This window comes from Anastrepha ludens, chromosome 2 (genome assembly GCF_028408465.1).
Source record: "Anastrepha ludens isolate Willacy chromosome 2, idAnaLude1.1, whole genome shotgun sequence".
In the NCBI taxonomy this organism is placed as follows: domain Eukaryota; kingdom Metazoa; phylum Arthropoda; class Insecta; order Diptera; family Tephritidae; genus Anastrepha; species Anastrepha ludens.
The window spans coordinates 136,116,499-136,136,130 of NC_071498.1; the positions used below are offsets into that span (position 1 = coordinate 136,116,499).

Sequence of the window (19,632 nt, forward strand, 5' to 3'; positions counted from 1 at the left end):
CGTCGTCGACGATTGGAGTATCGGGATCTTCACATTCTCTATGACATGCGCAGCTATCGCTGTTTAACAGGTTCGAGAAGTGTTTCCTCCATAATTTAAGATTGCTCTGGGTGTCAGTCACCAGTTCGCCGTCTTTGTTCTTACAGGAAAACGCCCCGGTCTTAAAACCTTCTGTAAGCCGCCGAATTTTCAGATAGAGTTTTCGGGCGTTGTTCCTATTAGCCAGCATCTCAAGCTCCTCGCACTCACGTATTTTTAAAGTTTTCAACTAGCAATAATCGCACCTCGGTAGAACCTCATTGGTTACGATATCGCTTCTGCACAAGGCTTTGACATATTACCTTCCAGTAAAAGTGCGTCAGCCTTTCTAAATATGCAAAAATCATGAAAATCGGTTGTCAAACACCAAAACTGTGAAATCTTCTCGGAAAAAGTGCTGTAACTTCCTCAATTTTGCTCTGATTGGCCTGAAACTTCGATATATTACCTTTCAGTAAAAGTGCTATAACTCGCTCAGATTTGCTCTGATTGGCGTCAGCCTTTCTAAATATGCAAAAAATCATGAAAATCGGTTTTCAAACATCAAAACTGTGAAATCTTCTTGGAAAAAGTGCTGTAACTACCTCAATTTTGCTCTGATTGGCCTGAAACTTCGATATATTACCTTTAAGTAAAAGTGCTATAACTCGCTCAGCTTTGCTATGATTGGCGTCAGCCTTTCTAAATATGCAAAAATCATGAAAATCGGTTGTCAAACACCAAAACTGTCAAATCTTCTCGGAAAAAGTGCTGTAACTTCCTAAATTTTGCTCTGATTGGCCTGAAACTTCGATATATTACCTTTCAGTAAGGGTATATTCAGAAACGCATTATAAATGCGCAGTAATTGCAGCGCTGGCAGCACTGCCAATGTGACAAGTGTTGCAATTGATAGATTGGCAGTATTAAAATTTTTCCTGCAAATAATGCGCGACGTTTGATACAAAAATGGCGTTTTGGAACGCGATGCATTTGCAGTACTGCCATATTTGCATTTCTGAACGCATTGCCAACACTGCAAAAGTACGTTGCGCATTATAATGCGTTTCTGAATATACCCTAAAAGTACTATAACTCGCTCAGCTTTTCTCTGATTGGCGTCAGCCTTTTTAAATATGCAAAAATCATGAAAATCGGTTGTCAAACACCAAAACTGTCAAATCTTCTCTCTTTGCTCTGATTGGCCTGAAACTTCGATATATTACCTTCAAGTAAAAGTGCTATAATTCGCTCAGCTTTGCTTTGGCTTGAAATTTCGACACGTAATTGCAGAAGCGACAGCCTTCCTAAATATGCAAATATCATAAAAATCGGTTTTCAAGCAGCAAAACTGTCAAATCTTCTTGGAAAAAATGCTACGAGTATAACTCGCTCAGCTTTGCTCTGATTGGGTTGATTTACACGTAATTGCAGAACGCAAGGCCTTCTCAATATGCAAAAAGGAGAGGAGGCCAATACCCTTAGCTTAGTGGAGGTCTTTCAGATATTTCATACTAATAGGATTCCAGATAATTCCTCCCTCAGGGGTTGTATCAAGGGAGTTATTTAATACATCACCATGTAGTATTAAAAGAAACAGTGGCGATAATATGCAGCTTTGCATAGCTTTTGCTACTGGCTCGATTGGTTCGAATAGGACACCGTCATGCAGAACTCTACATCGGAACTCGGAATACTGAGTTTGTGACATGTGAGTTATCTCATCCGGAACTGCTTTACGTTGTAGAGATGCGTTCCGGGCGAGATGCTGTCTACTCGGCTTGGTATTCCTCATTTCATTCTGCTCCCTATATTGCGTTTTTATTTCGGCCATTGTTGGCTGAACAGAGCTAACGTGGACAATTTTTTGAGTGCGGCTGGCTGGAATTACTCTTGCTGCCAAGGGCTATGCAGTTGCGAGTGTCTTTAGTATTCTTCGAAGTATCATACTCATACCATCGTTTGAGTTGTTCTTGGGGCTTGCTGTGACGGTATATTTTTCTTTTTTTGGGTAACTGTAAGAATGTTACATTCCTGTAATGTATTGCCGCAAACAAAACTCTCGTAATTTCAATTCACACTAAAGGGTTCCAAGGAAAGCAGGCAGACGTAGCAAAATGCTGCTAAACCTTTATTTGTACTCTTTCAGCTCATGATATTGTTGCTGCAGAAGTAACAGTAAACATCGTTTGTGTTTTTACTAATATTGCTGAAAACGAAGTAAGATTGGTTTTTCTTAGTTTTTATCGTCGATTCAGTTTCAGTTGCGCGTAATATCTCGATTGAAAGTGACAAAATGGGATGAAGTGCGGATTTACCATTAGAAACGCGTAAAATTGTTATTAAATAGTACTTAGAAAATAAGCCTCTTGCGTGAAATCGGCAAAAGAATTAGAAAATCACATTTTACCGTGCAAAGTGTTATTGCAAATTACTTACGTTAATACTGGTAAATTGGAAGCTAATCATCACCAAGCCGGAAGGCGAAAAATATTGATTCCACATGAGGAACGCAACAAAGTAGCCCCATTCGTGCAAAATCCAAAAATAACCGCCACTATACTATGACGAAATATTCAAGAGTCTTTGCATAAAAAAGTAAGCCCACAAACAATCCGTAATTGGCAGATTATTTTTAGGAAAACCTCATATACAGTGATCAGTCGAAATTCAATGTTTTCGGATCAGTTGCCCCTGGGGGAAAAATATAGAACTGAATGAAAAAAGTCGTATTCCTACTGTCAAGCATGGAGGAGAAAATGCAATGGCTTGGGGGTGCATAGCTGCATCTGGAGTGCAGGAAAAATTGTTTTTATTGATGATAAAATGGACAAACATCTGTATTTAAACATTGTGAAGAATAATTTGCATGATAGTGCCGCAAAGCTTAGACTAATTGCTAAAGGGTTCTTGTTCCAACAAGGCAATGACCAAAAACACTCATCTTATCTCGTGTAAGAATGTCTTATTTATCACTGTAAGCAGCTTAAAACTCCACCCCAATTACCGGATCTGAATCCAATTGAGCACGTCTGGGAGCTCTTAGAAAGGCGAATCAGAAAGCACAAAACAACATCAAAGGCGTCATTAAAGACGGCTTTAGGTGCTGAGTGGGAGAAAATTTCAGCTAATGAAATCAAGGTATTGGTAAAGTGTATGCATCGACGTTTGGAAGCGGTTATTAAAGCTAAAGGCGGCCCAACAAAGTACTAAATACTGGTTTTTTTCTAATATTTTTTAATAAAATATTCTTTATATGGGTGTGTACGAATAATATTTTTGCATAAAATTGTGTCTGTGTGACAACGAAATATTGTTACGTTAAGTTCTCTAATTTCGGCAATAAATTTGAATGTTTTTGTTCCTTAAAAATTGAATAAAAATGTTTTTTTTACGAATATATTAAAATTTTGTTGTTTTGCAAAAATCGTTCTAAGTATCAGGTGTATCTGTTTATGAACTGTGAGTGTACGAATGAATTATGTGATGATTAGTGGTTTTCTTTTTAACATAAAATATCAAAATACTACATTTTGTGATCTGAAATAGTAAAATTTCCATTTACACACTCTAAACTACATTGAGATATTATTTGAATATTTGCATGCGCACAACAACCAACTTGTGGCTTTTAGCATCTTATGACCCCACAAGAGCAATGCACTCACATTTGTACGAGTTGTGTATGCTGTTTAGAACAGCAGCAACAACAAAATAATTAATACTTTTCATACACATACTTGTATGAATGTTTGTATGTATGTATGTAAGAATATTGGCATGCCAACACAAACTTATCACTCCCCTCACTTGCTGCTGCACAACCAATGATGCATTCGTATGCAAGTCAACCGCTCGCCGATGAGAATTTCCCGGCCACAGTAATTGGGAGTACATTCGCTTGCACTGGCTGCCGGCAACAACAAGTGTGCAAGAATTTCTTTTGTGTCAACAGCGAACAAATACATACACATATATACACAGTATATGAATTCACGAACACAGCATAAGTGAAGATCCGTACAAATTTACCATTGTAACATAACATTGTTATTGAGATCGGTATAATACATTTCGCGCTTGTTACGTTAAAGCGTAACAACTCAAAATTTCCAAATTTTAGTTTTTTGCAAGAAAACAATGTCAGTGGTCATCTCTACCCACTGTAAAAATCGTTCAGTGGTTTGTCTAGTTTTTCTTTAAAAAAACCGCTATGATTCTCTCTTTGTTTTCAGAATGACTTCTTTTGTCTCAACTAAAGAGTTACATTTTTAGTTGTCTCCAAGTGTTTGAACAAATTTGTGTCACATAAAGTGTAACATTTTGAATTGTACCTGTTTACAACCAAACGGGTTGTTTAAGTTACGTGTTATTTTTTCAGTTAAACAGAGACAACTCAAAATAACACCACTAAGTGTATAAAAAAATTTCAGGAAAAGAGTAACAACTCAAAAATTTGTTATTTTAGCGCAACTACTAAACAAATAAGAATGAAACAACCGTTATATTGCTTTTAATGATATTTTCGTGCAATTACATATTTTTTTCCTTGTAATATATTATTAATATTTACGGAAACAGTTTTTCGTCTCTACTGAAAATGTTCAGATTTTGAGTTGTTACTCTTTAACGTAACAAGTGCGATATTTGTATCAATTGTTAATATTTAATTTTTTTTGTTAGCGTAGTAAAATTTAAATTTAGTTATATATTTGAATTTCATATATATCAAACCGTTAAAATTTTATTTTTGTCTTGAAAGAAATGATATTTCTATTTGATTATAAGTATGATATTAAACTTAATTTAATGTTAAGTATTACAAAGAATAAAGTAAAACAATAAAGGAAGTGCTAAATTGGGTCCGAACCGAACTTTATGTACCCGCACACATTTTAATCACATTTAATTGAATTCAGCTGTTAATGTTTGGTATCAAACAAACTTATAGATAATGAGTAATTTTGCTTTATTTACAACAGGGACTTAACTCTTTCCCTATTTTTAAAAATTACCCTTCTATTGTCCGATATCCCCATTTTCATCGACTCCTCTATTCTAAGCATTTTGGTATATACATACATATGCATGCACGCGAAAGAGAATGTCTACGCCAACAGCCCAAGGTCGATTCAAGACCTCAAAGATGGAATTCGTGAGGCTGTCGAGGACATAGGGCACCCACTTTCCAACTTGGTTATGGAAAATTTCATGAAAAGATTATTGTCCTGTAAGCGTGGTCATTTGTATGATGTTATTTTCCACTATTAACGGCAACCCTCCTCTTTATAATGAAAACAACATCCGATCATTTATATTTAAAAATAGCAGTTTTCCTTGAATATCAAAATAACACCTCTTATTAGATAACCCTTTAGTTGAAATTACGCACAAGTTGTATTTCCATGGTGCGAGCACCCCAAGCTGGACCAGTTACCTGCATAGTCTATATGACCTTATCGGCTAATATATTCAGCTATGATCGAAAGGCATGTCAGTTTTTCCCAGACGAATTTTAAGATTACCATCAGAGAACCTAGCACGTTGCTAACCGCTTAGAGACGACATTAAGTGCTTATCTTCTCGCAGGCCCTTACACTAGTTACGTGCCAATCGAATGCCTCTTTGACAGCATCAACCTCCGTTTGAGACACAGCAATAACTTCTCCATCCACCTTTATTTTGAGTGAATGTGGGTTGAAAGGGATCCAGGAATGACAAGGCCTAGTAAATGCCGCACCAGAGTTTCCTCAACTACACCCACGGCATCAACTTAATGCCACCAACTCAGAACGTACTTTGAAGCTTACAAGTAGTGTTACGGCATTAATCCGTCAGCCCTTTATGTTTATTACCACCTCAAAGATGCCTCAGCCCTCTAAGGTGGATGTAAAAACGAGTTTGTTAAACACCATAAACTGAAGAAAAAAAGTATTTTGATTTCCTGAATAAGATTTTGAACTCCAAAGCCATATCAGCACCACTGATATGATGTTATCAAAAACAAAAAAGGTTCCATCAACTCATCGTTTTAATTAACTAATACAATATTTTCGATGCCTCAACAATTCAACATGTTTTGCATTTCGCATTACTTTTGTCCGGTTACTTAGGATCCGTGGGCAATTTGAAACCGACCAAATCCGCTGTCTCTTTAACGGTACGCTCACCGCGTCCATGATACTCTTTATACAGCTCATCGTATTTTCGTAAGCTGGACAAGTACGTTAGATATGTCTGCCCTAGGAATAGTGCTTCATCCCGCGCCTTGCACAGTTGCTGATCCGTGGTTGAATATTTTTTGTATTGCGCAAGCACATATCTAGCAGAAAGCGAGTTTTTGATGCAACCATTAGGTGAAGCGGCACGCAACTCCTGCAGTAAAGAGCGTAAAGTTTTCGTTGCAGCCATACTGTAGAAATTGAACCATGCCAAAATTACAAGATTTAAAATAGAGAAAATTTTGCTCACCTGAAATTACAAAACAACAAGCATTGTCGACTTCTCCGCTAACAGCTGTTTTTGACAAATACCACTCGTTGCCACCAACTCGTTATAAATACGCTTCACTACCACTAATATCGTAAATACGTGCAAATACTATTTATTGTACATCTTAAGCTTTATTCAAAAGTGTTTGCAAATTTAGAGTAAGATTTTTATATTAATCAACGAAAAATGCAAGGGATCTTAATCCGAATCTATTATAAGGTAGCCTAAATGCTAGGGAAGTGTGACCGTCTCTTCCATTTTTACGTCACTTTCGTCTTTATCAATACTCAATTCAAGTATCGCATCCTCGTCTACAGACATATTTCCCTTGGAACCATTTTCATCTGTTTGCGACTCCTCTTTGAGTATTTTCCCCGCTTCTAACTTTATGCCGTTTTTCTCTGCATGCAGAGGAATTCCATCATCATCACTCAGTTCCATGGTATCCAAACCATTTAAATCTTCATCGTCACTACTCTCGCTACTGCTTTCCTCTTCCAATTGAGCCTGCAACTCACGTATAGAATACATGAGTAATGTAAAGTCATTGCGGCGTTTCTGAAATTTACGTTCCAACTTAATTTTCTTTTCCATCAACTCGGCAAGATCTTTTTTGAGCGCATCTATCTGCTTTGTGGTATCTTTCCGGTCAGGTTGTTCCTTAATAACCTTAGCCAACATATCGTACTCCATTTTGTTTTTGCGTATCTGCTTGGCAAGTACGAGTTCACGTTTACTTTCTTCTATTTCGTGTTTAGCCAGTTCAATGCTTTTTTCAATCGAATCTGAGAGTTTCGCATAGTTTTTCAATTCTTCTGTTATCATCTTGGATGTGTAATCTGTTTTGGCGGCAGCAAATTCACATTGCGCCATTTGGGCCAGCAGCCGATCGTAGATTATTTGGCTGTTTGGATGGAGGGAAAATGTATTAGTTAAGCAAGTGAAGTTTCATTTGGAATACTTACTTGTTTTCCGGTGAATCATTTTTGGAAAAAGTCCATTTCAGGAACTGTTTAAGCAACATGTTAAGTCGGCGGTCGTCGCCGGTGCCATCTCCATCAATTAACAAGCGGCGTTTAATAATCTCCTCTGGAAATTTTAAAACAGTTCAGGCTTAATCTAAAATATTTTATATTTTTAAGTACATACCATCAGACATTTTTAAATGTATGTAAAATCTGCACAAAATTTGTACACAAACAACTGAAGAAGTGCGAAAACAAACAATGAAGAAAAATGCACAACTCTCAGCTGTCAGATGTTTCTACCATTTGACATTTCTCTACATTCGTTAAACTTGTTTTCTTACACGAGCAGCTATTAGTTTTCGCCCACAGTCAGTGCTCGCACACACAGGAGAAAATAAAAAGTTGGCAGATGAAAAAAAAAATATTTAGATTAAAAAAAGTGAAGATTGGCGTTAACTGGTTTAATTTCTTTTTAGTGACAACTTTCTGCAATATTGTAAAGTATAATATTTGTGAGAAATCAATGTTTCTCAATACAAAAATAAAAACATTTAAAAAGCTAAAACATTTTTGAATTTTGAGGCTATATAGTATATCAATTTTTTGTCACATGTGAAAGCACCTAACGAATGATTTGATTTTATGTCTTCATCCATGAACAACGCTATTCTTTAAAGAATGTTCCAAGATACTAAGCAAAAATTTGCAACTTATTTATTAATCATGTCTATATATTTTTGTTTTACTACCAGCATTTATGCCATAAGATGGCAAAAAAAATTAACCTTAAAAAGTATTAATTTTCCTGTTGTGTTCCTTGTGTTTAACTGAGCTACGAAAGAGTACACATTTTAAAATTCCTTTTCCTAAGTAAAATACATTCCTTTTTTCTTTTTAACTAATTCCTTTTTAAAAATTGTCAGAAGAGGGGGAAACTCCACAATTTTGGTGCCATTGACTACCAGAATGCAATAAAATTGTTGGATAGAAAACGAAAGGCACAATCTTGTATTCTATCATTCTTGTATTGCTCTCAATTATCAGCCGTTCATGGCATATGACATTTCTCTTTACCTAAATTCGTTTTCAGGGCGAATAGACTATTATTGTTAACAATTCGCCCTGTTCGTTTTGTTGCATCATCAGCTGTTAGTTTTCGCAGCTTATAACGCCAGTTATTAGGGAATTGTAAATAAACATTTTTTAAAGTGGGCTGTTGAGTTTTTGAGTCGTTGAATTGGTTAACATTGCACATGGCTATGGCCAAATATGACGCTAGGAGTGTTCCCGGATCGTTTTTTTACAATCAGCCGCCATATACACAATTCAACAAAACTTTTGACGACCCTTTCGACGCGCTATACCAACAACTAAACGAGGTACATCCGGTTTTTATGAAAGCTGAGCACTTTCAACAAGGCTTTGAGTACCAATTATTATTGGATCCACGCACTGGAAAGGAGGTTGAACGAATTTTGTATGATTACTCATCTGATGAGCATCAAAGAAATCAGATTTTTCGTAGTGTTTTGCCTTCTAATTTAACTATAACGGATCACGCATTATGCCTGCGTCTCCTAAAAGCATGGCAAGAATTCAGCGATGTAGATGAGGCAGACGTGGTTTACTGGAATTCATTAGAACTGACGCGAACAACAGAAAAAATTGCGTTTGAAAAGCTTGTTATGGAATACTGCCGTACTCAAAAAGAAGTTATTTACGCACCAACCAAACGACTGGCCGCACTATATAAACGTTTGTATGCTATAAAATTGGAGCAATTACTAATGAAATACCCAGAAAACTTGGCATTAAACACACAGGCCGGTATCCCACATGCGCAGAGTTATATGGGTGGGCGTGGTAGAAGTGTGCAAATAGAAAATGTTCGTTTGGTTACAAGTGAAGGTTGGGTTCCAGTGCTGAAAGAATATGCTTACGACTTCCTACGACTAAATTTGCGCTTAGAAAATTTCATGGACTACTATATTAATAGCTTAGAGTTCAAAAACGATCCTAAATGGAAAGCATCTGAAGAATTCGAGCGCCTGTCGAATCAATTTTATATACCCTTTGAGTCACTGCTATTTTTGTTAATGGCTGGCAAATCTCCAGACTTACCAACGGAAGTGCCACTAGAAATTGCAGATAATAGCGAAGGTAGTTTTAAAATTATTACTTTCGAGGAACCTCTACCTCCACGGATATGTGGCTGGTATACACATAAAATGATAGTTGAAAATGCATTCGAAGCTTTAGTAAGCACCAGTGAAGATACCCAGTGGTTGCACATCGAAAACAGTGCGATGAAACAGCAGAAAAGGAGTGGAGCACCAGAAATTGAAGCTGTTCGTAATTCGAAAAACGATTTTCGAGCCTACGAATTTAACGAGTATATGCAAAAAGTTTCTACAAAACGTGAGGAAAGTATAAAAACCAATTTTGGTGTTGTTCAATGGAATCTTAATAGCACAGACGAGGGGCAGAAAAATATGGATCTTCAGATTTTTACGCGACTAAAGTTGGCACCCGCAACGGATATATCGGGTTCGCAATTACTGAGTAGTCATTCACTCAAATTAGAATATAAACCACAATTTGGCGCTGAAATAATGACAAATTATGAACTGCTCAAGGAATGGCTGCATATAAAACTTTTGAGTCAATGTAAAGGTTTTACTGATCACTCTTTGTGTCTTCGTGTGGCAGTGAATGACTTCAGCGTGCAGTTAAATCATAAGTTAAAGTTGGCCGCTATCGAGGAACAACTGATGAAGATGTATCATATACGAATGCCTCAATTACTCGCGGGGCTGGCAGATATCTTACAGCTGTTGTTGAATATACCCACAGGCAAATACTTCTTAAGATTCAATCCAAAATATCCAGATAAATTACTACTGTCGGCTCCATCAACTGAAATAACGCCAAACACCGTTTTCTTGCATTCTCTAATCAAGGTGGATCCGTCCGATTTTACATTTATAACGAACGTGCAGCCTTTGCCAATAAGTGATATATTGTGCACTGTAGTACATGAACACCACAAAATTGCGCCGTGTGCATTTAAACCAACTCATCAAAAAAATCACACTATACCACCCAAAGCCTATGGAATATTAAAAAGTGACGAGGAGTATGTACAGAAACGTATGAAGGCTAAATTGGAGTTGAACATGAAAAAGAAGAAGGAATTTCTTCGCCAAGATAAAATTCGAAGAAACCAAATAAAGTCAAAGAAAGCGAAGCGGCGAACGAAGCTCAAAAAAGTCGAAGTTGTTAAAAGCAGTGAACTGGAAAAATTTATCAATGAATTTTAACAAATAATTTATTCGTAGTACTAATTTTGTAGAAACGCCAACTACGTACGTGCATGATAACTGTATTTTGTGCGCTGCATAAGAAATAACTGAACTTGAAGAAAACAATGCTTTAAATAATGTAAGTCGAAATTTGAGAGACAACCACATTTTTATTTGGACTTTTTCTTACGTCAATTGTTCCACATTGAAATTGTCAATTGTTTCACTAGCAACCTGCACCTTGTTTCACGCAAGTTTATTATAAAATAAGAATTATAAATAAAATAAATAATTTGAACTAAGGAATTATAATAAAAACACATAGTTTTTAGAACATTTTGAGTGTTGTTTCGAATGAACAGAATGGACAATTAAATAAACTCCAATTAGTGATTACACAAACATATGCACATATACTTAAGTTACTTTTTATTACGCTTTTTTTTAGAATACAATACAATATACAATATATGCAATATTCGCAGCTTTTCCAAAATATCGAAAATATATAAATTTGCTAGAAATTTGTTGTTGTTGAAGCAGCAAGCATTGGGAATGCTGCTAGAGCGACAGTCCTTGGCCGGATATAAATTCAGGTCGCTCGGGTAATTTAGAACCGACTGTCGTCTGAACGTTCCTGGATCTTTATTTATTGCCACTTCAAAACATAATTTGACTGAGAACTGGAGTTGCTTAAATTGAAATGTATTGTATTATGAGGATATTTGTATTCAAAACGTTTTCTCTTCTCAAAATTGCAACCACAATCAAATACCTTTCAATCGTCTTGAGCAGCAGGATTTAGATTACTGAGTAATATTACGGGAGCTCCTATTTTTATATTAAGAAAAACACCTTGAGGCCATAACTACATAATATCATTGATATTTGTTTGAAGAGTAAATCTATAAATGAAGTTCAAAGCAACATTTTATTGAGTAGGAAAATTCGTGCATTGCCTTCTGAGGGAGTCTAAGGAGAATGATACATTTTGTGAAGAAGTCATCAGAAATTCTACGCAGTGCTTCTGATGCTGATCAATTAAACTTCGGAAAGGACCTGACACAGCTGATTGTGCTAGGCCAATTTCAAAACCTTTACCGACATTCATTTGGTAACCACCGTTCAAAAGGGGTTCAACGAAGTGCTAAGATCCCAAATACATATCTACTCACACGCTGTTTTAAGTACCATTAGTAAGAAAATTCAACTAACAAACAATACAAAATTCATAACAAAACAAAAAATTTATTGGCTTTAGTTTTTACCATTTAATTTTTTAGTTTGGATATTTTCAATTTTAGGTTTTTATATTAAAAGTGTTGAATGATTTTTGTTATGTTTTATTATTACGGAATTAATAAAAAAAAACATGGTACAAAAATATGCAATATTTTAAGTGGTCTTTATTGAACTATTTGGTATTATTAGAAATTCTGTAAGGTGGGTGCTTTAGTTTTGGGCAATACTGTATATTCAGTCATTATTGTATTCGCCGCGATCACTAGTGTGTAAGGGAATGCTAAAATTCAACATTTACTTCTTTAATAAACGAAATCAAATTTACTGTGTACTTTTCATTTGCAATTCGTGTTTTTAAACGCAAACGAATTAAACGAATGCGAATACCCTAAATTCAACTCTGTGCACAACCGGTGCTCTTCATTTGACGCAGGGCGAATGCATTAATTGAATTCGCTTTCATTTGACGTTTGTACTGAAAGCCGGAAGGCGTGTTTAATTTACAAATCTGCTAAATAAATTATTATTTATATAAAGGTGTTTTAAAGGTTTTATATATTAAATAATTAAAATAATATTAATAAAAATAAGCGGTTTGAAGTCAATCACCCAAAAACTTTACCTTTCATTCGTTCACTTATAGTATAGTATCGTCTCGCTAAATAACAACGTCCTAGAAACGTTTACCAAATTTTCATATACATTTTGCAGGAGTGTTGTTGATATACTTGAACACTAAGCATGGATTCTGACTTATATGATGAATTCGGTAACTATATTGGTCCTGAATTAGATAGCGATGAAGATGATGACCAAAGTATCTACGGACAACAAGAGCCGCAGGATGATCAAGATGTAAGCATGAAAATGCAGTTTTAATAATTACCGTCAATTTAATATCATTAAAATAATAGGATGATGCAATGGATGAGGAGGAGGAACATCAAGACGATGAAGACAAAGAAGTAACAGCGGTGGTGCTACATGAAGATAAACGTTACTACCCGACTGCGGTCGAAGTGTATGGGCCTGATGTAGAAACTATTGTACAAGAAGAAGATGCACAACCACTAGATAAGCCACTCATTGAACCCATTAAAAAGCTTAAATTTCAAATAAAAGAGCAAGAATTGCCAGAAACCACTTACGATATGGAATTTATGGCAGATTTGATGGATACACCGCCTCTTATACGTAATGTGGCTCTAGTAGGTCATTTGCATCATGGAAAAACCACGTTTGTCGACTGCTTGATACGTCAGACACATCCACAATTCGAGCAGGCGGAAGAACGTACACTGCGCTACACGGATACACTTTTCACCGAACAGGAGCGCGGTTGTAGTATTAAAGCCACACCTGTTACGCTTGTGCTGCAGGATGTCAAACAAAAAAGCTTTCTGATGAACGTTTTCGATACGCCTGGTCATGTGAACTTCTCAGACGAAGTAACGGCTGCCATGCGCATGTGTGACGGTATTGTGCTATTTGTAGATGCGGCAGAAGGTGTAATGTTGAATACGGAACGTTTGCTGAAGCATGCGGTGCAAGAGAAAATGGCCATTACCGTTTGCATTAATAAGGTAATTTGCGGATTTTATATACAGTTTTTCGTATTCGATAACTTTTTAGAACTTTTTAATAATCTAGATTGATCGCCTGGTCTTGGAGTTGAAACTTCCACCACAAGATGCTTATTTTAAACTGAAACATATTGTTGAGGAAACTAATGCCCTACTGAGGTACTTCCCTATTAAATATTTTATGCATAATTAAAAATGTTTCAATGCCTTCAAAATATTTAATTTTCGTACTTTTATTTTGTGAGCGCTCAGGCTGGACTAACAATTTGAGAACGAAATATAAACAAATAATATGGACTATGAATAAGTTCGTGCGGTTTTTTTCGAAATTTGAAACTTTATTGACGTAAAATGGTTACAAATTTAATATTCAAAATATTGTCCATCGCTTACTACTACTTTTTCCCATCTTTCTGGCAATTCACGGATTCCCTTTGTGAAAAATTCGGTCGGTTTTGCCGCAATCCACGAATCGATCCATTTTTTGACTTCATCGTAATTACGGAAGTGCTGGTCAGCCAGGCCATGTTGCATCGATCGGAAGAGATAGTAATCGGATGGCGCAAGGTCTGGACTATACGGCGGGTGGGGTAGGACATCCCATTTGAGCGTTTCTAAGTATGTTTTGACCACTTGTGCAACATGTGGCCGAGCATTGTCATGTTGCAAAATAACTTTGTCGTGTCTATCGGCGTATTGCGGCCGTTTTTCTCGCAGTGCTCGGCTCAAACGCATCAATTGTCGTCGGTAGACATCCCCCGTAATCGTTTCATTCGATTTCAGTAGCTCATAATACACAACACCCAGCTGGTCCCACCAGATACACAGCATAACCTTCAGGCCATGAATATTCTGCGCCGACGTCGATGTTGAAGCATGGCCAGGGTATCCATACGTTGCCCGACGTTTTGGATTGTCGTAATGGACCCACTTTTCATCGCCAGTCACAATTCGATGCAAAAAACCCTTTCTTTTGTGCCGTTGAAGCAGTTGTTCGCATGCCATAAAACGGCGTTCAACGTCTCTTGGCTTCAATTCATACGGCACCCAATGGCCTACCTTTCGGATCATTCCCATGGCTTTTAAACGTTTGGAAATGGTTGATTGATCAACTCCCAAAGTTTTTGCAACCTCTTCTTGCGTTTGAGCCGGATCTTGATCGAGCAATTCCTCCAATTCGGTATCCATGAACTTTGGCGGCGCACCCTCGCGTTCTTCGTCTTCCAAGCCAAAATCACCACTTTTAAAGCGTGCAAACCACTTCTGGCACGTTCGCTCAGATAGAGCATGCTCACCATAAACTTCCACCAAGATACGATGACTTTCGGCTGCTTTTTTCTTCATATTAAAATAATGAAGAAGAATTCCCCGCAAAAACACATTATTTGGCACGAAATTCGACATTTTCAAGTGTGGTAAAAATATTGTTGTTTACGCTTCAAATAAAAAACTTATACTGACGTTTGTGCCTTACGACAGTAGCTCTCCAATGAATGTTTGGAAATGTGGATCGATGGAATAATAATCAAGTTACGCCATCTGTTGTAAAACCGCACGAACTTATAAATAGACCTATTATTTGTTTATATTTCGTTCTCAAATTGTTAGTCCAGCCTGAGCGCTCATATTAAATAAAAGTAATAATTGAATTTATTCAATTTTTAGTATGGTCTTGTGTTCACAAATAAAAAAGTGATAATTAAATATTCATTTTTATATTTTATTTATATTTTATACATAGCTAATACATTTTTTTCTCATCTCAGCACTTATGGCGCGAATGACAATTTGCTAGTGTCTCCTGCCCTGGGTAACGTTTGTTTTGCAAGCTCACTATATGGTTTCTGCTTTACCTTGAAATCGTTCGCCAAACTGTATGCAGACACTTACGAGGGCGTTAACTACGTAGAGTTTGCCAAACATTTGTGGGGTGACATGTATTTCCACAGCAAATCGTAAGTTTCATATCGACTCAAAATACTTTTTCAAATATTAAGTCTACATTTTCTCTTGTAGTCGAAAATTCACGAAGAAACCACCGCACAACTCTGCTCAGCGCAGTTTCGTTGAATTTATTTTGGAACCTATGTATAAAGTCATTGCTCAAGTTGTTGGCGATGTTGACACTACACTCTCTGATACCTTAGCCGAGCTGAATGTGCGCATAACCAAAGAGGAAATGAAATCCAATATACGCCCACTCTTACGTCTTGTTTGCAATCGCTTTATGGGTGATTTCAATGGTTTTGTCGATATGTGTGTAGAGCACATTAGATCGCCACTGGATAATGCTAAACGTAAAGTGGATCACATCTATACAGGACCGAAAGAGGGGAACATTTACAAAGATATGATGGAATGCAATCAGAATGGCACATTAATGGTTCACAGCGCCAAAATGTACCCCACGGATGACTGCACCTTTTTCCAGGTAATGGCTCGTGTAATTTCGGGTACCTTGCATGCCGGTCAAGAAGTACGTGTTTTGGGTGAAAATTACACATTGCAAGATGAAGAAGATTCGCGTGTTCTACAAGTAGGCCGTCTATGGGTGTACGAAGCGCGTTATAAAGTAGAATTGAATCGTGTGCCGGCCGGTAATTGGGTTCTAATTGAGGGTATCGATCAATGTATAGTCAAAACGTCAACAATTGTGGACATAAATGCGCCTGAAGATTTATTTATTTTCCGCCCTTTGAAATTCAACACTCAGAGCATTATAAAAATCGCCGTAGAGCCGGTTAACCCTTCCGAATTACCCAAGATGTTGGATGGCTTGCGTAAAGCTAATAAATCCTATCCATTGCTATCGACACGTGTAGAAGAATCTGGTGAACATGTTATTTTGGGTACGGGCGAACTCTACTTGGACTGTGTTATGCACGATTTGCGAAAAATGTATTCCGAAATAGACATTAAAGTCGCCGATCCAGTGGTGGCATTCTGCGAAACCGTAGTAGAAACCAGTTCATTGAAATGTTTTGCGGAAACGCCAAATAAGAAGAATAAAATTACTATGATTTCTGAGCCGCTGGAGAAGGGACTGGCAGAAGACATTGAAAACGAAGTAGTCTCGATTAACTGGAATAAGAAGCGACTCGGCGAGTTCTTCCAAGTCAATTACGATTGGGATTTGCTCGCAGCGCGCTCTATTTGGGCATTCGGCCCGGATACAACCGGACCAAATATTTTGGTCGACGATACACTGCCTTCAGAAGTAGATAAGAACTTGCTGACTTCAGTGAAAGATTCGATAGTGCAAGGTTTCCAGTGGGGCACACGTGAGGGGCCACTATGTGAAGAACCTATACGTAATGTGAAATTTAAAATATTAGATGCAGTAATAGCAGGTGAAGCACTGCATCGGGGTGGTGGACAAGTTATACCCACAGCTCGTCGTGTTGCATACTCGGCATTTCTTATGGCAACGCCGCGTTTGATGGAACCTTATTTGTTCGTAGAGGTGCAGGCGCCAGCCGATTGTGTATCGGCCGTGTACACGGTGCTAGCACGAAGAAGGTGGGTGATTATTAAAATTTATTTGATTTCTTATTTTATGTAATTTTTTTTTTAATTTAGGGGTCATGTGACACAGGATGCACCGGTTTCTGGTTCACCTTTATATACCATAAAAGCATTTATACCCGCCATCGATTCATTTGGCTTCGAGACCGATTTGCGTACACACACACAAGGCCAAGCGTTCTGCTTGTCGGTGTTTCATCATTGGCAAATTGTGCCCGGCGATCCGTTGGATAAATCTATAGTAATAAGGCCACTGGAACCGCAGCAAGCATCTCATCTAGCGCGTGAATTTATGATTAAGACGAGACGTCGGAAGGGTTTGTCGGAGGATGTTTCTATTAACAAATTCTTCGACGATCCTATGTTGTTGGAATTAGCGCGGCAAGATGTTTTGCTCAATTATCCACTATAATATATATAAGAATTTATATGTTTTCGAAATAAAAAACGGCATTTCATGCTATTAAAATTATTTAAACGACAATTGAGTAAGTGTCGCCCAAACTTGCTAAATCACATCTTGCGCATGTGTTGAAAGCTCAAAAAACTATGAGGAAATCCAAATGAGAAATAAAAAAAGTATGATAATACTAGGTTGTTCAATAAGTTTTGCGGTTCGATAAGGGAGGGCGGTGCTATCGGCCTAATTTTTTTGTTGTTGTTCATATGAACATAAGTGAAATTTAATTTCATTCTTTGATTATAAGTCATTTAGTATCGATGCGTCACAGTATTTTACACATTGAAAAAGTCAAGTATCGTGCGGTGATTGTATTTTTATTTTTGGAAGGTTTAAAAGCAACGGAAATTTATGAACCTAGTTTAAAAGTGCATAAGGGCTTTTCGACATCAATTAGTATAGTCGAAAGATGGATGCTGAATTTAAACGTGGCCGCACAAGCCTTAAAGGCGTCTAAAACAGCAAAACTCCACAATCGTAGAAAATCACAGGATATCGTATGGGAGAATCTTCGAGTGACTGAAAGAGATTTAGTAGAAGTCCTACGTATCTCATTGGGCAGTGTAACCAATACTTTGACCGAAGTATTGGGTTTCAGAGAACTGTGCGTAATGGGTGTCGCATTCGCTAAGAGTGAAACTTATGCGAATGCGACTTTCTCAGCAACAATCAGAGCGTTTTCGAAAGGATAAAGTGGATTTTGTGCGTCTATTAATCACTATGGATGAAACTTGGATCTATCCCCATGATCCTCCGAGGGATTCACAGGAATGGCTGGGAGTAGTTTTTAAAATTCAAATACGTTTGTTTCGTCAATGTCGATGCTTTCGTTATGAAGCACTACTTCTAGCTCATTTTTGCTCTTAGATAAACCGATATATACAAGTATATACGTAAGTATACATATATAATTGGCGCTTACACCCTCTCTGGGTGCTTGGTCGAGCTCCTCCTCCTATTTGTGGCGTGCGTCGTGATGTTGTTCCACAAATGGAGGGACCTGCAGTTTCAAGCGGATTTCGAACGCCAGATATTTTTTATGAAAAGCCCTTTCAGAGCAGAAATACACTCGGCGGTTTGCCATTGCCTGCCGAGTGTCGAGCGCTGTTAGAAAAAACTTTCTATCATTTTGGTGTTTCATGCACGGAGATTTGAACCTACGCACTTACGAATGGTAGTCACGCACAAACCCATCCGGCTACGGCGGCCACCGCTATTAGTCAAAAATATTTCTGTGTGAGTTCAGAGCCTCATTATCACGCACGTTTTAAGTTATAATTACTTAACGGAGCTTTATTTGCGTTTTCTACGAAAAAGTATACATTTAAAAAATTTGTATTCAAAATTACCATAAAAGGGGAACACCACTCGTTTTAGCATCACTGAGCGTGACTGGCAAGCAAAGCAAATACACCATTTTTCTTGCTGTGCATAGAAAGCTTTATACCGCCGGTGAAAAAGCTCAATGGAGCTCTAGCTCGCGAGCTTATGCCATTTCGATGCTTTTTGCAGCTTAAAAGCTCAGGCTATTAAAAGCTCAAGCTAACCTAAGGCATCTTCAAAAGCTTTTCAAGTTTAAACTTTCATGAATTTATTGCAAACTAATGACAGAGTTCGCTGTTGAGCGGCTGGTAGAGAAAAATTTAATACTTCTTTGTTTTTAAGTTATTTTTTTATCTTAGACTTGAATTATGGCTTATTATTATTTTTTATTGTTTTTTAAGTTGATTAGTGGATCTAGCCTACATTTTTATCCTGTTGCTGTTTATAGAAAAAAAACAATAAGTCGCTGAGCCGAAAAATCCAGATAATTTTTTTCTGTTATCTAGTTTTCGGGATATCGGCAAGTAACGGTTTTAGCTAGCTACGTCGGTAGCTTGAAGTGGCAGTCGGTCTTTAAACCAACTCATTTAGACCGTTGCCGATCCATTGTGATACCGCAGTGGGAGTTTACCATCGGTTGCCTGCTGCTTCTCGTTACTGTCTGACACGCTTTTTCCTAAAATATAGTAGACGAATTGACAACAAATTTATATTTTTTC

The 19,632-nt window shown here is 37.3% G+C and overlaps 4 protein-coding genes and 1 non-coding gene across 7 annotated transcripts; 2 read left to right on the forward strand and 3 right to left on the reverse strand.

The window, feature by feature from the left end:
* Positions 1-247: 247 nt before the first annotated feature.
* LOC128856172 (U4 spliceosomal RNA) lies at positions 248-329 on the reverse strand. The gene has a single exon (XR_008453821.1). It is a non-coding gene; the product is annotated as a U4 spliceosomal RNA (small nuclear RNA).
* A 5,702-nt stretch (positions 330-6,031) lies between these two features.
* Positions 6,032-6,586, reverse strand: LOC128855412 (protein FMC1 homolog). The gene is made up of 2 exons (XM_054090281.1): positions 6,490-6,586; positions 6,032-6,430 (listed from the first exon to the last, which is right to left on the reverse strand). The coding sequence occupies exon 2, from the start codon at positions 6,427-6,429 to the stop codon at positions 6,124-6,126; it is 306 nt and encodes a 101-aa protein (XP_053946256.1). The 5' UTR covers position 6,430; positions 6,490-6,586; the 3' UTR covers positions 6,032-6,123.
* Positions 6,587-6,637: 51 nt separating this feature from the next.
* On the reverse strand, positions 6,638-7,767 carry LOC128855411 (THO complex protein 7). Its single transcript, XM_054090280.1, has 3 exons — positions 7,660-7,767; positions 7,476-7,599; positions 6,638-7,414 (listed from the first exon to the last, which is right to left on the reverse strand). Exons 1-3 carry the CDS (start codon positions 7,667-7,669, stop codon positions 6,742-6,744), a joined length of 807 nt encoding a protein of 268 aa, XP_053946255.1. The 5' UTR covers positions 7,670-7,767; the 3' UTR covers positions 6,638-6,741.
* Positions 7,768-8,585: 818 nt separating this feature from the next.
* On the forward strand, positions 8,586-11,116 carry LOC128855414 (little elongation complex subunit 2). Its single transcript, XM_054090285.1, has one exon. The coding sequence runs from the start codon at positions 8,732-8,734 to the stop codon at positions 10,796-10,798; it is 2,067 nt and encodes a 688-aa protein (XP_053946260.1). The 5' UTR covers positions 8,586-8,731; the 3' UTR covers positions 10,799-11,116.
* A 1,256-nt stretch (positions 11,117-12,372) lies between these two features.
* Positions 12,373-17,720, forward strand: LOC128855413 (116 kDa U5 small nuclear ribonucleoprotein component). 3 transcript variants are annotated; one of them, XM_054090284.1, is made up of 7 exons: positions 12,373-12,570; positions 12,734-12,877; positions 12,937-13,605; positions 13,673-13,764; positions 15,372-15,560; positions 15,622-17,124; positions 17,185-17,720. In XM_054090284.1, the coding sequence occupies exons 2-7, from the start codon at positions 12,764-12,766 to the stop codon at positions 17,540-17,542; spliced, it is 2,925 nt and encodes a 974-aa protein (XP_053946259.1). In that variant the 5' UTR covers positions 12,373-12,570; positions 12,734-12,763; the 3' UTR covers positions 17,543-17,720. The 3 variants fall into 3 exon arrangements, with proteins under 3 accessions (XP_053946259.1, XP_053946258.1, XP_053946257.1); XM_054090283.1 differs by having other exon boundaries at positions 12,373-12,559; XM_054090282.1 differs by lacking the exon at positions 12,373-12,570 and adding an exon at positions 12,577-12,664.
* Positions 17,721-19,632: the final 1,912 nt, after the last annotated feature.

What these genes read in the sequence shown, in the direction of transcription:
- LOC128855414 (XM_054090285.1), top strand. Translation starts at nt 8,732, where the DNA reads ATGGCTATGGCCAAATATGACGCTAGGAGTGTTCCCGGATCGTTTTTT.
- LOC128855413 (XM_054090284.1), top strand. Translation starts at nt 12,764, where the DNA reads ATGGATTCTGACTTATATGATGAATTCGGTAACTATATTGGTCCTGAA. An exon ending in TTACCGTTTGCATTAATAAG is followed by an intron (nt 13,606 to 13,672) that starts GTAATTTGCGGA and finishes TTAATAATCTAG; the next exon opens with ATTGATCGCCTGGTCTTGGA. An exon ending in GAAACTAATGCCCTACTGAG is followed by an intron (nt 13,765 to 15,371) that starts GTACTTCCCTAT and finishes TTCTCATCTCAG; the next exon opens with CACTTATGGCGCGAATGACA.
- LOC128855411 (XM_054090280.1), bottom strand. An exon ending in AATGATTCACCGGAAAACAA is followed by an intron (nt 7,415 to 7,475) that starts GTAAGTATTCCA and finishes CCATCCAAACAG; the next exon opens with CCAAATAATCTACGATCGGC.
- LOC128855412 (XM_054090281.1), bottom strand. Translation starts at nt 6,429, where the DNA reads ATGGCTGCAACGAAAACTTTACGCTCTTTACTGCAGGAGTTGCGTGCC.